This window comes from Myotis lucifugus, unplaced genomic scaffold (assembly GCF_000147115.1).
Source record: "Myotis lucifugus unplaced genomic scaffold, Myoluc2.0 scaffold_58, whole genome shotgun sequence".
In the NCBI taxonomy this organism is placed as follows: Eukaryota; Metazoa; Chordata; class Mammalia; order Chiroptera; family Vespertilionidae; genus Myotis; species Myotis lucifugus.
The window spans coordinates 2,428,441-2,440,992 of NW_005871106.1; the positions used below are offsets into that span (position 1 = coordinate 2,428,441).

Sequence of the window (12,552 nt, forward strand, 5' to 3'; positions counted from 1 at the left end):
CCTTGGCTGCACATTAGAATCACCTGGGAATCTTTTTAAAATCCTGATTTCTGGGCCTCATCCTCTGGAAATTATATTTCTTTGTTACTAATGTTGTGGCCTCACCCCATAACAAAGAAACAGAATTTCCGGAGGATGAGGCCCAGAAATCAGGATTTTAAAAAGATTCCCAGGTGATTCTAATGTGCAGCCAAGGTTGAGATCCACTGCTTTAGAACAACCCCTGAGCTCTTCTGCATTGACTATACCCTTATGGGGTATAAATCTCAAGTTCAAAAAACTTTTCTCATAAAATAGGCATGTTCTCTCCAAGGAGACTGAGTATCAGGGCAGTTTTTTGTGTTTTTCCCAGTCCTCGGTACCTATCATCAAGGCAAAAAGGTGCCTCACACCACTGACCTGTGGAGAGAAGCAGGGCTCCCTCCCTTTGGTCCTGGATACATTCTAGAGGTAGAGGTTCTCTGCTATAGTCAGAGACATTTCCCTTTAGCACTGAAGTTAGATACATGGAAGAGAGGCCTGGCAACACCTTGGGAGAAATGTATAAAGGAGAGAAATGCTTTACTCTGGGGTGTCCTCCACCCTCCTACACCCACACAGTTCTTATGAATTCATAGAACTAAGAAAGGAAATGTCTGCATCCCTCAGATCTGACACTGGGAAGAAGCTGAAGTTACTAGAATTTCCTAGGACATTCCCTGGGATGATGAACCTAGAATCTAAGAATCTAGGCATCCTGTTTTGGTCCTGGGGAATGAATACTGTGCAGTGCTGGAACACAAAGCTGAAATTCTATTCCTGAACAAAGATGCTTCTCTGCTTGCATCTGGGTTGTCCACTTTCCCACAGCTCTGAACAGTGAGCAGGTTGAGGACCCGCAGTTGCACTGGTGTCTGGTCACTATCCCGTGACAACGCCGAAGGGACTGGCAATGGGTGTGGACTGCAGTGATTTTTTGGGTAACGCTGCATTCTGAGACAGCCAGAGACAGGGTCACTGTGGGCAGGAGGACGTGTCAGAGGCAGATTCCAGGTCGAGAGGGTTATTTCTGGAATACTCTGAGGAAGCAGATGGTGTGACTGCCCACACTGCACCAGGGCTTGGTGCTGCTGGATATAGTTTTCAGAGCTGTCAGTCCCTCAAGCCTCATAACTAAAAATAAGTATCTACTCATTAAAGCAGATTTATTTTTATTCAGACTTTTGTATTTTTACATTATTACTTTTCTCCACAATTGAATTTTCAAAATATTTTGTCTACAACGCTTATAATTCTGCAAAGTCCATAAACTATAATCTATGCCTTGATTCCAAGAAAACTGGCTTTCTCACTTCCATGTTCTCTGGTACTGGCAGAAAAAGAGTGTACATTAAAAGAAGGTCAAAGAGAATGTTTGGGAAGAAAATATAGAAGAGATTAAACACTAGGCTGAAAACAACACTCACGATACCCTAGAAAGGCCGTGGGAGGCAGCCAGACCCCCACCCCCATCCCAAGAACTCTCCTCGCGCCCAGAGCCTGTGCGCTCTGTGAGGCAGCTCCCAGCAGGCCTGGGGGTGTAGGTGTTTCAGAGCATCTGGCAGGGAAACACACTAGTCATTCAAACCTCAAATCTCCACAATTTATAACTCGACACCCCTAATCGCAGCTGGTCTCTAACTTGATATACATTTCCCTGTTCCTTTTTTCGTTTAACGAGAAATGTTTGTTATACTCCATTCTACCTTAAAAACTGTTACTATTAATATTTTAACTGATACCTAAAGAAAATAGCCGAGTACCTGCACGACGGTATTGTATGAATAGATGCCATCTCTATCATTAATAAGAACCGGCACGTCACTTGGTTGTCTTACAGCAGTGCAGATGTTAGCATAGCTGTTGACATGATTCTAGACTACAACTGAGGATATTCATTATGAACTCTCATTATGTCATCAGTCTCCTCTTGCTTAATTGTCAGAATATCCTCCTTGAGTTAATTGTGGGTATCAAGTTCCTGCCCTTAGATTCATCTTTTAGCCCAATGCAAATAATTTCCTTCATCTTCCCAAGAACTTCAGTTTGTCCCTGTCCCTCTACATGGCCCACATTACCATACCAAATACTGCTGAGTCACTACAAAGATGCTTTAAAAAATTACTGTTTTATTTTTTAGGGCAGTTATAGGTTTATAGAAGAATTGAGCATATAGTGTGAAGGGTTCCCACATACCCCCTCACTCTACTCCCCACCTCACCAACAGATTCGCTTACTAACAACTTGCATTACTGTGGTTCATTTGGACAAATTATAACGAGTATTGACACATTATATGATGAACTAAAAGTCTATAGTTGACATTAAATTGGTCTCTGTGTTATATTGTTCTAGGGGTTGACAGATAAAAATGCCTGCAGCTGTCAGGGCTTCAGTTTCCTCTAGTGTACTCTTACTTTCCCCTGTTGTGTTGGGGTTTCTTAAAGAAAGCCCTTAGAAACTCCTTCTTAAATAGAGCCTTGTCTCTCTTTCAATATGCTATGATCATATTGGAGCCCTACTGATGTGGAGGTCAAGGTATTGGTGAGGGGAAGTGTTTTAGAGTTTTATGATTAAAACCAGTTTGTTTTTTAATGGGCCTGAGTCTCGGGGCTGTGACCTTCAGAAGAGTTTCTTGGCCTTTTTTTCCTTCCTTCCCTAGTGTAAGACATATGGCTGGAGGGAACTAGAGCTGTCTGCCATTCCCCTAGGATGCATGCCCCTGGTAAAGCAGTTTACCTTGAGGGCAGGACCTCAGTTCTCGGATGTATCCAAGAAGAGTTGTTGCTCAGTTTGCTCAGCATTTTTCCTGTTGTGAGGATGGGAGTGATGACTTACAAACTCTTCCCATGTCAGAATCATGACCAACAATCTGCTTTTAACTGTGATAATTCTCATGACCAAACAATGTCTGGAAGAAGCCTGCACAGAGCCAATAATGAACTCTCAGAAAGAAAAGCTACCCAAAGCAATCTATGGACTCAATGCAATCCCTATGAAATAACAAGGACATATTTCACAAATACTAGAAAAAATACTCCAAAAATTTATATGGAACCAAGAAAGACCCCAAATAGCCACAGCAATCTTGAGAAAGAAGTATAAAGTAGGAGGGATAACAATACCGGAAATGCAATAATGAGAATAAGCAAACCATGATTAGGATGGATCATATATAATGTTAGCAAAAGAAGTCAGACACAAAAGGGTACATACTGTATGGTTTCATTTATCAAATGTTCAGAACAAGGACAAAGTAAAAACTGATAGTGACGGAAATCAGGAGAATGATTTTCCTGGCAGGAGCGGGAAAGTGCATGGCACGAGGCGGGACACGAGTTAGCTTCTATTTCATGACCCAAGTGGTGATTAAATGGGTGTGACCTCGTGTACTTGACTATAATTTTCACTTAAAAGAAATGAATCTAGCACTGTATATACACCGACTTAGAGAGGTAATCATAATATGCTATAGCAAGTAGAAAAATAAATTGAATTCTAGATCTCCAATATAATATAATTGTATATTGGTAGAAAAAATAAACAGGTAAACTATTATATCCAAAATAAATCTATAATTGCATTTTTGCTTTATGAAATTTTTGGATTTTTAAGGAAGTTAGCAATTAGTTACACATTTGAGTCCAAAAATAACCAGAAGTAATAAAAAAACAGTTTTCTAGTTAAACATTCCACACTTCCAAATGCGTCCCCTGAAGTGGCACAGTATGGTACCCTTGACAGCATATTGTCTCTGGTACCAAGTAGCTGAGTCTTAGCTGCTCTAGTTCTAGAGTTCTCTCAGGGACAAAAGGTGAACAGGTCCTCTACATGCAATGTCAATGCACTTTCATTAGCCTCACCCAACTTATGTTCAAAGGAAATTCTGTGCAGGTCCCTGTGGAACACTCATCAAGCAAAGGTAAAAACCCCAAAGGCCAGTGCACAGACACCCAACTCAATCCCAGAGAAGGGTCGTGTGGTATAGTTACCCATGTCAACCACTTGTTCATGCACTATTTACTTAACAAAAGGCACAAAGGATAACTACCATTTGCCATGTCTTAGGCGTGACACTCAATAAACTTGTCTGCAAACCTCTAGTTAGACACACTCCATCTTACTTGTGCTAATTTCACTACTAAACGGCTTTTTAGATAATCATTTTTCTCAACCAATTTATATTATAAACTAGAGGCCTGGTGCACAAATTCATGCACAGGTGGGGCCACTCAGCCTGGCCGGCAATCCGAGCTGAACGTGTTGGCCCGTGGGGGGAGGGGCTGTGGGAGGTTGGCTGGTAGTCCAGATTGGGGTCACTGGGGCCGGTTGGCAAGGGGGAGGGACCGTGGGAGGTTGGCCAGCTGCGGGAGGTGGGCTGTGGGAGTGCACTGACCACCAGGGGGCAGCTCCTGCATTGAGCACCTGCCCCCTGGTGATCTGTGGGGAGTCATAGTGACTGGTCGACCAGTCATTTGGTTGGTCAGTTGTTCGGTCGCTTAGGCTTTTATATATACAGATTAATTAAAACTTTCTGTCACCTAGTTTCACTTTTTTAGATTAGTTTTACTTATAGATTAATTAAAACTTTCTGTCACCTAGTTTAACATGAATATGTTATGAGAAAAAAAATGTTGAATCTCTACAAAGTATATTTTAAAAATACTTAAAAATAATGGGTAGCGTTTAGAAAACATTTTATTATATCGGAATAAAACTATTTAGACAATAAAGATGTTTCCAAGTAAAAACTGAAAACATACCCAATATATGAAAAACATAAGCTACCTATGTTGTGTACACATGTGTACACAATCCCTAAAAATCAAAGTTATACTATTTTCCCTCATGGGAAAAATAGATAACAAATTTTAGCCCATTTTCCTTAAAACAACAACAACAACAACAATAACAACAACAAAAATATATTCAAATCAATGGCCAGATCAAAAAACAAACACACACAAAACAAAGGCAAAGATTTAGAAATTATGCTCAGATTTATAGAATTAAAAAATAAAAGGAAAATATTAAATAATCATTTAATATTACAACAGTAACAGATTCTCATTATTTTGTCCCATGCAGTTACGAACCAGAGAAAATGACCTTATAAAATAATGAGGATTAGTCTACTATAAGGAAGAACCAGTTTGTGACAAAAGGCTAGAATAGAAAGCAGGTGCTAAATAAATCCTGTTCATTTTCATGGACTAGAATGGATCCCAGAAGGCATTTTCTCAACAAGAGAGGGTTATGGACCCCAGTAGCTAGCTGTGGGCTCTGCATCAGGCAGGGTGCATTCCTGCACCTCTATGTCATTATTGCCCCAAATCTGTGATCATAGACCTTCACCATGAGGACATCGGAATGTTTAAAGAACACAGTGGATGCACGAATAAATAAACGCATATGGTTATAAATGATGCAGAAAAGAACAAGTGCATACTAAACATCTTTCCCATTATGCAAATGCATTTTGCTAGTGATCTTTTCTATTTTTACAAAGATGCTCTTCATTACTACTTTTACTATGTGAACTACAAAATTGTGTATCTGCTTTAACAGGAACATATACATAATTACTCTGTGGAGATGTTTTCAAAAGTGTCAAAATATAAATTAACACACTGACACTTTTTTAGGGCTCCATGTGCCATTCCAAAACATGTTTACAGGATAGATTAGAACATTTGTATGAGGCAGTTTCTGAAGTATCAGTTATTTATTTTATTTTCTGCAAAGCACTGTTCAGAACCAGTTATGTCACATAGAAATCCCTCTGGTTATGGAGAAATGTGTAGGTGCACAAGGAAACCAGAGTAACTTCACTGCCCTCCATTTTCTGAGAAGATTCCTCCCTCCTCTGTGGCTGAGTTCCCAACCACAAGCTAAGCTTGGGTCCGCCCTGAAATGAGCAGGTGAGCTCTGCTCATAGAAGTCACAGCCCTTTTGTTCAATGACTGCCAAGCACACTGTGTTTCTCTAAGAAAAGTAGAACAGGTGATTGCATTGGAGATGAAGTGCAGTGTTACCAAATTGGGCTAATTTGTTGCATTTTTGGCCAAGTCAGAAGAAAACTCACTATCTTTTTCTAAAAGATAAACAGATCTCCTACCATGTTTTGGGAGATACAAACATAAGGAAATACTATGGCTAAAGACATGATACTAATTAATTACACATGCTTCAATCTGACCAAGTGAAAAGTATTGCACTAAATTAATGCAAACATGGGATAATTTATTCCTTAGCTTGCTACAATAGAACCTCAAAATTATAGATGAGATTTTGCCTTAATTGGCAAGAAACATAATTAAATGAAAACATGTAGTTCTTTTTCCTATACTCAGATTTAAATAATTAAACTTTTTTTCCCAATAACCTTCTTGCCTGTCTTACTAATGAGGTACATTTCCAGGTTCCCCCAACTTATAAAAGTGCACTGAGCCACTTCTGGTTTCCCTCTATGCCCTCTGCAGATGGCAGAAAAATATTCTACCACTGAGACGTTTACTTCCAAAAGCTTAGATTTGTCCTACCATGAGTGAGTACCAAAGAAATCAGAGTCTAGTCCTTTCACTTTAAAAATGAGAAAATTAAGATTCAGAGTAGCGAATAACAGAAATTATTATTCATACGGTTGGGACTACACCACAAGTCTCTTGACTTCCAGGCAGTTCTCCCCACCATTCCCTAGCGGAATGTTAAAACCAACCAACCAAACAGCAAGACATCTTCACAACAAAAATTATACTCTTTGGTTTTGCTAGTTTTTTTTTTTTTTTACCTCTGAAGAGATTATCCAAGTCATTATCTTCTTTTTCTTTGATTTTCAAACACTTTGCCTGCTGTACATGTCTGTACAAAGAACAGAAATAAAACCTGGATTCATTATCCTGTGAGGTAGGAATAACTCATGACAGCAGCACACATTTAAATAGAAGCCACAGGGTAAGCAATAGAGAACTAGTAGGTATTTTCCTCCACAGAAACTTTGTCAGATTTTTTTTCAATTTAATATCTTAAAAATACATTTTCGTTAAGGAACTCTAACTTTGACATGAAGACCTAAAGGTCCCCCCTCCTCCATTATTGCCAAATGTTTTTAAAACTCTCTGGAGAATAATCTCTTCAGATTCTGAGAAGGAGCTACTAGGGAGAGTAAGTGGGCAAATAATAATTGCTACTGATTATTTTAGCGCTTATTTTAATCAGAAGATTATATACATTGTGCCTGAATAAGTGTATAAAGTAATTTTCCCATATTGCTGAATGTCAGAGAATTAATTAACTTTTAAATGTTCCAGTATGCTGTAAGGACTAATTTTGTAACTCGAATGGAACTTTATAAAAATTTGAGGCTCAGAGTTTGTAATGAATGTGGTAGTTTCTACCAGGTAAAATGAAACTTTTCCAGTGTTGCTAATTACCTAATAATTAATTTTAGGTAGACAGAACTTGAGGTAGTTGATCAATTCATCTGTAATATTTGTGATTTTAATGAAAATGATAATAACTTGCTTTGCAAATATATTTTGTAATTGCACTTGGATAGCATCTCTCTCATTTTATCCTCAGGAATATGCCTTTGACGTAGGCATGCAAACACTGTTTCAATTTCTGATTTAAATGAGGAATCTCATTCAGTTACTCAAACCTTACATACAAGATAAGTGACTTGTACAATAATTGAGGTAATTTTATCCATAGGTTCCATAAATGTGTATGTCATGGTAGAAATACATTCAACTTATAAGTGAGGTGTTTTTTTTTTTAAACAATTAAGGCTGTTTTTCCCCCCCATAAAAACACACACCAAGAAACTGAGAACGAATTTCTACTGAAATACTGAAATCCTATTTTTGGACCTTGAAAGGAGGCCTTACATAGCTACTGTGGAGCACACTAACTCCAGGTAGTTAGCCACCTGTGGTGCAATGCAGAGACCAGTACCCTTAGTGTAGGAAAACCTAGCTGCATGGTTTAGCACCCGTGTCCTAAGCTTGTGACTCGGGTGCATATTTAAACTCTAAAGGTCTCAGCTTCCCAATCTGCAAAATGGGTACAGTACAATTTCACTAACTGCTCTGAACAATTAAGTGAAAAAAATATTATAAAAAAAGTATACAAACTCTTATGCATCGTGGACATGCATAAAATGTGTGGAATATTTTCATTAATTCAATGTGTATAATTTCATTATTTTTCTCTATACATATCACCAGGATTTGTTTGTTTGCATTCTTATAGGGAAGAATATAAATCATAGAAAGAGGGCCTGAACATGAGCAGCGAGCATCTGGCGGAGAGAGCTAGTCAACATGGAATGCTGAAGGCACAACGTAGGTGCAGAGTAGTAAGATTCTCCTGGGAGGCTCAGATGCCTTACATAAATTTGATGGGGCTTTAAAAAATAATGTAAAAATAAATCCACTAAATTTATTGAGTGGCTTTTTATAAACATAGCAGGTACTACAATTAATCGCAAATATGTTTTGTCATAGTTTTCCTTTCAAAATTATTACATCACTAGGGAGATACACCAAGGCAACCCCTGTAAACAGTTCAGATTCGGTTACAATTCCTGAGGGAGAGAGGTACTTCCAAGGACTCTAGATGTTATTGAACCTCATTTCATTCCCACAAAAACTCCATAGGTAGGTTAGGACCCTTGTTATTAATAAAGAAACTGAGGCTCAGAGATATTAAACCACTTGCCCATCTGGGGCACACAGTGAGATGATGGTGGAGCCAGGACATAAATTCAAGCCTTCAAACTCCAAATCCAGTTTCCTTCAGGGTACACAACATCTTCCACCAGGGTGTACTGAGCATTTGCAGAGGCTTTGAGATGTCACACGAGGCCCAAAAGAAAAGGAGAGAGAATAATAATAATGCCCCTGGCAGCTGGAACGAGGATGCTACTTGGCACTGGGCTAGTCGGATTGTTCCGTAGAGGACTCAGCCGTGGCTGGTCCTGAACGAGTGGGAGTGTGGATGACTGATGGGCTTGCAAAGGTCTAGGGAATTAGACTGGAATAGAATGGGAGGGAGAAGTGTTCTGGGACGGGAATAAGCTAATCAACTTACTTGGATGAAGCATCTGTGCTGTGCGAGGAAAGAAAAGATCAAAAGCGAGGCTGAAAGAATAAGCTGGAGCCAAGCTGTGGAGAGCCCTGCGTGCTGTTCTCAAGTGTTTGCGCTCCATCCTGATGGCAGTGGGAAAGGTACTGAAGTGTCGCATCATAAAAGAGCCTATTGCATACCGCCAGTTTTATGTTTGCAGATGATTAGGCTAGTAAGGTGCCAGACATTCATATTTGTTTATATTTTAGCTAAAAAAGTAATACCATTGCAATTTGCATTTCACCAATAATTCTTGAAGCCTGGCTTGTACATTTTATATAGTTATCAGAGCTCCAAGCACTCTAAACAATCTTCAAAATCTTTACTAACAGTACTGCCGTTGCTGCAGCAAGTCAAGCTACTTGTCTGTCTGTCCTGACTCATTCTCATAAAGGAGTGTATATGACTTAGAGCCGTGATCGGCAAACTGGGGCTCGAGAGCCACATGCGGCTCTTTGGCCTCTTGAGTGTGGCTCTTCCTATGCCTTAGGAGTACCCTAATTAAGTTAATAACAATGTGCCTACCTATATAGTTTAAGTTTAAAAAATTTGGCTCTCAAAAGAAAGTTCAATCGTTGTACTGTTGATATTTGGCTCTGTTGACTAATGAGTTTGCTGACCACTGACTTAGAGGATTACTGCTTCTGTTGTGGGACCTGCCACCGTCATCCAATAATCTCTGATATCCATTGCTTTTCCTCTTGCCTTTTCCTTAGGATTTTGCTATTTTCAGTTGAAAAAGGAAACTGCATGTTCTCTGAGACTCTTTCTATGCTACCACAACTTTTTTCCCCAGTTTTTAATTTATTTTTTATTATTTTTTCTTTATTGATTAATGTATTAAATATGTGTCCTTATGCCCCCATTGCCTCCCCACCCCCACCCCCACTCATGCCCTCACCCCCCTGGTGTCTGTGTCCATTGGTTAGGCTTATATGCATGCATACAAGTTCTTTGGTTGATCTCTCCCCCTTAACCTCCTCCGCCTCACCACCCCCCCACCCACCCCCGCTCAGTCTTCTCTCCGAGGTTTGATGGTCTGATCAATGCTTCTCTGTCTCTGGATCTGTTTTTGTTCATCAGTTTATGTTGTTCATTATATTCCACAAATGAGTGAGATTATGCGATATTTATCTTTCTCTGACTGGCTTATTTCACTTAGCATAATGCTCTCCAGCTCCATCCATGCTGTTGCGAATGGTAGGAGTTCCTTCTTTTTTCACCGCAGTTAGTGGCTACCATTTCTGTGTTCAAATGCCAGGCCCTGAACCAGAGGCCTAACCTGTAGGAGGTACTATGGACCTTATGTTTATGTGCTGAAAATGAAGAGAGAGTAAGTGGCTGGCCCAAAGTCACATAGTAAGCAGAAGAGTCCAAAAAGAAGAGCTAGAATTTAAATTTAACTCAGTTTAACTGTAGCTACACACATTCTAGAGCAGGAGTTGGCAAATGACAGCCCACAGACGGATCCTGGCCACTGCCTGCTTAGTAAGTGGAGTTTGACTAGAGCACAGCCATGCTCATCCGTTTACTCACTGTCCACGAAGGCTTTCAATTGCTAACTGCAGCAGAGATCTTATTGCCAGCAGGGTCTAACATACTTATCATCTGCCCTGTACAGAAAACATTTCTGACCCCTGTTCTAGAAGGAAAGGAAAAGGTCCCTAGGCCAGAATGTACACACCACACGGGACTGTTTTACACTGCTACCTTTCCCCAAAATTGCCTTGATAACTGCATTTAGTTATAGTAGGGCTTGAAAGGCAAATATTGGGCTCTGACTGACTTTTATTTTTAGACAAATTGTCCAAGTCCAATCCACATTTTTGGAGCTTTTCCTACATGCAGGCATTGCATTCAACCAAGATGGTGCCTGCTGCCGAGAAACTGATAATCTAACAGAGGATGCAGCTGTGCGTGCTGCAAACTCTCACATGAAGTAGACTGAGAAAGGGCTACAACGAAGAAATGAAGAAATCACTGTGGGATCACAAAATAGGAGGGGGATTCCTGCTTAAAGGTCGGAGAGATTAGAAAAACCTCTCAGGAGAAGATGAATTTGAGCTAAACCTCAAAACAAATTTTACTAAGGGAAGTACTGAGAGGGACACAGCAAAGGCATGGACATGTGGAAGGTAGGGAGTGAGAAGAATTAGTCATGGGGCATGGTGTGCCCTGAGGTGGGTGTGCAGGCTGGGGTAAATTATGAGGACTGAAAAAGCTTCCCATGGACCTACATACTGTATGCATGCTTCTGTGTATGTATATTTGTATATGTGAATTTATTTATAGTAAATCAAAATGAATCAAGGACCTATAGGATGCTATCAATCCAAAGAAGGATTTATACAATATGTTTAGTTGGTGAGTAAAAAGTAATTAAACTTTAAAAACACTGCATTATAAAGTATCAATAAATAACACACATATGAAAATAATTATGCAGCATTATTTATAAGTGGAAAAATACTGGAAACAACCTGAATACCTGTCAGTAGGGAAATGTGTGAAATAGTTAAGGCATGTCCACTCTGTGGAATATGATTCAGCTATTAAAGATAATGCACTGAATTCACTTGTGTTGACATGGCAGATTATCCATGATATATTGTTAAATAAGTAAAACATACTTTTAAGCTAATATCTTTTATCTTCAGACTTTCTTTGAGGCAGCAAACAATGATTTTGCATGGCAAATTTATTTTTTCTTTGTGGGTACTTAGTTGTCTATGTTTTTAGAACATTTCCATATATAAAAACTAAAGTCCAAGACCAGATTATTTTTCTTTTGGTGATAAGTGTTGGTTTACTTACAGGTGCTTTGCTCAGTCCACTATTATATACTTGGGATAAAATATGCGTGTATCTTGTGGAAGCCTCAGAAATTAGTGTCCCCGTGTTTACCTTTCAGGAATGCAGCACCTTTCCCAATATTTACCATGATTATATAGCAATCTACCCAGAGTAGATACAAGCTAACTTTCAAAGAAACCTTAGCAAAAATTAATGTAATTAAAAAAGAGTGTGTATCTACATATCGGTATACATACATCAACACAGAACAGGTGTAGAAGACAACATGACAATCGATTCTCACACACACACACACACACCAGGATGCAGATCAGAGTTCAGGAGTGGGAAATGAGAATTTATTATTTTTTAAAACTTCTATATTACCTGAATTATTGCTAGGAATTTTGTCATATTCTTATAAGCCTTTAACTTATACTGTTTGATAGGGAAAGGTATGGGTATTATTAAATGTTTTCAATGTTTAATTTTCCTACTTTTATTAATGTATATTTTCTCATTTTCCTATAATACACAAGCATGGCTTTACATAGGGGAAAACATGTTAATGTCCTCATTTTACTATTTACAATGAATGGGAATAATTATTTT

General features: G+C 39.0%; 1 protein-coding gene across 1 annotated transcript in view; it reads right to left on the reverse strand.

The window, feature by feature from the left end:
* The window catches only part of L3MBTL4 (L3MBTL4, histone methyl-lysine binding protein), a 258,068-nt gene that overhangs the window by 66,406 nt on the left and 179,110 nt on the right, over positions 1 to 12,552 (reverse strand). Inside the window, exon 14 of the mRNA XM_023754274.1 lies at positions 6,809 to 6,879. Coding sequence (XP_023610042.1) covers positions 6,809 to 6,879 — 71 coding nt within the window. The remainder of the gene's footprint in view (positions 1 to 6,808; positions 6,880 to 12,552) is intronic.